The 4,365-nt window shown below is 34.2% G+C and overlaps 1 protein-coding gene across 2 annotated transcripts; it reads left to right on the top strand.

Annotated features, from left to right (window-relative positions):
• Positions 1 to 617: 617 nt before the first annotated feature.
• On the top strand, positions 618 to 4,109 carry LOC125230508 (zinc finger protein OZF-like). Of its 2 annotated transcripts, none has more exons than XM_048135683.1 (4): positions 618 to 707; positions 1,278 to 1,416; positions 1,867 to 1,932; positions 2,669 to 4,109. In XM_048135683.1, the coding sequence occupies exons 1-4, from the start codon at positions 699 to 701 to the stop codon at positions 3,862 to 3,864; spliced, it is 1,410 nt and encodes a 469-aa protein (XP_047991640.1). In that variant the 5' UTR covers positions 618 to 698; the 3' UTR covers positions 3,865 to 4,109. The 2 variants fall into 2 exon arrangements, with proteins under 2 accessions (XP_047991640.1, XP_047991638.1); XM_048135681.1 differs by having other exon boundaries at positions 621 to 838.
• The last annotated feature ends 256 nt before the right edge of the window (positions 4,110 to 4,365 follow it).

The following is a 4,365-nucleotide window of genomic DNA, read 5'->3' as shown; positions in this document are numbered from 1 at the left end:
ATGGCGACACATGTCAAGGATACGAAACAGAACCGAGCGAAGCTCGGTTGCCCAGATATTGTTTTTAAATTACAAACACTTAAAAATAATAAATGAAAATTTTTCACAAAATTTTTCTAAGTCCTAAAATCGGGCCCCTTTTGCTTATACCCCAACCGTCCATACACAAACCACTTGCTTTCGGAACGGGACAATGACGTCATCTTTTTCGTGCATGCAGCCCGTAGTAACGAGTTATTAGACGTTATCACGTCAAAAAGATCACTAGTACTAATAAATTACTACGTATTACGTAATACTCAGAAAAGCAGTACGTGCCGTGCGACTATACAGGCGGGCGTTTCGCGGCCCTCTGCCAGCGATCGCTCGAGCCGATCACGCTTCTCTCTCGTTCGTGCCGCGCTCTCGCTCTCTTGCGGAACGGGACAATGACGTCATCTTTTTCGTGCATGCAGCCCGTAGTAACGAGTTATTAGACATTATCACGTCAAAAAAAGCGCTACGTTACTGTGGTAGTCTGTGGTCACACTTGCAACCTTGCAACTGGCAGGTGTCAAAAAAAATTAGCTGTCAACATTACAAATACATATAGTTAATACTGTTTTTTTTTAAATGGATTTTAATTACTTTTTTAACTCTTAAAGCACCAAATAGTCTTTTTCCCCTTATCTTGACTACTGTTATGATTAATTTGGAAGATGTTAATGGTACGGAAATATTGCAAGCGTGTCGCTGCTGCCTGCTACGACCGCCGGACAAGGGTCTTAAAACTCTCTACACACATCTCGGCAGAACTGAGATGTATTCTGAAATGCTCACCTATTGCTTCGATGTAGATGTAAATATAAGTTTAATAATCTATTAGGTGCTCCAATTTTTATGTTTGCCTCATTTAAATACCGAAATTATAACATAAAACAGCAATGTTCCTGAGTCATGGATGTTTTCTATGTATATAACTATGTATTTATCTATATAAGTGTGTTTATCGTCGCCTAGCACTCATAGTACAAGCTTTGTTTAGTTTGGGGCTGGGTTGATTTGTGTGAGGTGTCCTCCAGTATTTATTAAAAAAGAGATCATTGTGGTGAAGATAGTGGTTTGCTTAAAAACATTTTAGTGTTATGAAACACATCCATTATTTTACCGTAAATTTGTACACACAAATTGCCCAAAGTTTGTTTATTAATTAGATTAAAAAGTTAATTATAAAAAATAAATTAAAAATCTGAGAGTACCAATTACTGTTTTTATAAAAAAAAATATTTCCTCTGCAGCTTACCCTGGGTAATGATGACTGCGGCATCTGTGATATGTGTGTGTGCCGTCTCCGAAATGCCACTGACTTTAAGCAGCAAGTGAAGCGCAGCGAGAAAGAGCTTCGGGTTTGCATGGAAAAAGTTATGCTAAGAAAAAGTAAGTCTTAATATATTTTAAGCGGGGTATCAATCAATCAATATCATTTATTGCAAACCATGGTTATGGTATTATACTAAAGATGTTACAATACGAAGGAGGTTGCATGGCACCCCGGTAGGGTATGGCAATATTGGCAATTATACATGAATTATTTACTAAATTATATCTAGGTACTTATATTTTAAATATGTTTCAGTCTCATGGGAGTTTCATAGTTAAAAATTAAGTTGTTTATCCCATTTGAATTTTAACTGTATAAAGAAGCATATTTTATCAAAACTGTGTAGAGACATGTCTTTAGACGAAACACAATTTTAGCTAGATGGCTATAGATGCTATTGGCTCCATTTCAGGAAAAGATGTGTTAAACATACTTATATAAATTGTGTGTAAGTGTATTGTCAGTGTCTTAGACACTTTAATATTATTATTTTGTTTTCTACTCAGAAGAAGAAACCCCAGTCAAGCTGAAGGTGTCTGATGACAGAGGCGGTGTTGGGGACTTGCCATCACGTAAGTTTTTTTTTGCTCTTGAATGCTACACACCTGCATTTGTGTCATTGTGTAAATGCTCGAAAGTTGACATTCGGCTGTAGCTATGCTATTAAAGGGCACGAGAATGTTTATGAATATTGTTTTAATATGTTTTTATTTTATTTCAACATACACAGACGCTGAATACATTTACAATTATTTATAATTTTACAGTATGTTTTTTTAATGAAAGAATGGAAATTATGATTTTTACATGAATATCAAATCAATGACCCTTTGCCTTATTAGATTTTTATTAAAAAAATTAAAGTGTATTCTTTATTTTATGAACAAATAGCTTTTTCCCACGGCTTCGCTCGCGTTAGAAAGAGACAAAAAGTAGCCTATGTTACTCTCCGTCCCTTCAACTATCTCCACTTAAAAAATCACATCAATTCGTCGCTCCGTTTTGCCGTGAAAGACGGACAAACAAATAGGCACACACACTTTCCCATTTATAATATTAGTATGGATTTATTAAGAAACAGATAAGTAAGTATTATTATATTATATTATGGTAATGGTGATGTTAAGTAAAAATAGAAATATGAAGACTACTTACTCTCAGTCCCAATACATGTTTTTTTTTTTAATTAGGTAGCTTACTAGGTAATAGGCTTAAAAATAAGTATTTCAAAATAGTTGTGTAGTAGTATTAATCACTATTATTAAGTACTAAAGGTTTACATAGTCATGAAATATTGTTCTGTTTCAGTGCTTTCAGATCGCTTGACAGCTAATTCTGACGTCGCCAGCACCAAACATGCATGCCACATCTGCCAACAAACCTTTAATCAAGAAACTAACCTCGAAAATCACATGCGAAACCATGAAACTGAGCCTAAGACTGAAACAAAAGACTGTATACCCCAAGGCAATGTTGGTGACAAACAGTTCTCATGCGATATATGTAAAAAAGAGTTTAAACAAAAAGGATATCTAAACACTCATCTAAAATCTCACACAGAAAATTATCGATATTCCTGTGAAATATGCAGTAAAAATTTTAGATTAAAATCGCGCTACAACACACATAAAGTCACCCACACAGGTGAAAAACGTTATAAATGCGATATATGTAATAGGCGATATACACAAAAATGTACGTTAAACGCTCATTTGAAATACCATACAGGAGACTATCGGTTCTCATGTGAAGTGTGCGGTAAAAGATTTACGCAAAAAGCTTATTTAATCAAACATATGCGTATTCATACAGGTGACAAACCTTATAGTTGTAATGTCTGCCCGAAAAAGTTTTCACAAGAAGGTAACTTGAAGACGCACTCACTTATACATACAAGTAACACTTCGTATACCTGTGATATATGTCATAAAGAATTGAAGCTGAAATCGACTTTGAAGAAACATTTACTGACCCATTCCCGTAATAAACTATTCAGTTGCGAAATATGTGGCAAACAATTTCTGCGTAAAAGCGAACTGTCTAGACATATGAATGGACACATGGGTGTTCAGCCTCATTTCTGTGATATTTGCAACAAAGCTTTTACGCTAAAAAGTAATTTAAAAGCTCATCAGCTAACGCACACTGGTGACAAATCTTTCTTATGCGAAATATGTCACAAACCATTTCGTACGAGAACTCATCTGAAAAGTCACATGTTAATACACACTGGACAAAAATCGCACGTTTGTCAAGTATGTAATAAGCAGTTTACGCATAAGTCTGCTTTAAATCTTCATAGTAGACTTCACAGTGGAGTCAAACCATACTCGTGCCAAGTCTGTAAGAAAGAATTTAGAATACTATCTGGTTTAAAGCTACATAGTCGTGTACATACTGGTGAAAAACCGTTCGAGTGTAAAACATGTAATAAAACATTTGCACATCCGTCAAGCTTTAGAAAACATAAACGTATACATAAAGAGAAATCTTATACTTGGTGATATTAGAATAAAAATTAATGCTTATACTCGTTATTTGGGAGACCAAGATGGTCGTCACCTTTTGTCGAAATAATGCTAAGCGTTATTGGAGCTGACTTCATATCTAAAATATGCTATTAGACTAAAAATCAAAATAAACAGATTTTTTATGAAAGTCGAAACTTAATGTTGACTTTAAGGTACATGTTATGCAGGCTGTACATATTTACTTAAAATATACAGATAATGGGCTTATTTTAAGCTTATTAAAACTGTAATACCTAAATAGATGTAATAAAGAATATTTTCAATTAATTCTTAGTTTATTTTTTTATTAAATGTCTAACTTGCAGATTTATAATGGTGTTATGGAAATTGCTCTTAACAATCCAATAGGCGTTTAGTTTCTACAGGTATTTAAAAAAATAACGAGATACAGATACATAACGTAAAAAAATTTAGGTGCCTCATCGGAAACATCAAGAAATATACACGGTCGACTAGATAGCGCTACACCTTTAG

Source organism: Leguminivora glycinivorella, chromosome 10, assembly GCF_023078275.1.
Source record: "Leguminivora glycinivorella isolate SPB_JAAS2020 chromosome 10, LegGlyc_1.1, whole genome shotgun sequence".
NCBI classification, from domain to species: domain Eukaryota; kingdom Metazoa; phylum Arthropoda; class Insecta; order Lepidoptera; family Tortricidae; genus Leguminivora; species Leguminivora glycinivorella.
Note: the sequence above shows the minus strand (reverse complement) of the source record. Positions and strands in the feature narration are given on the sequence as shown.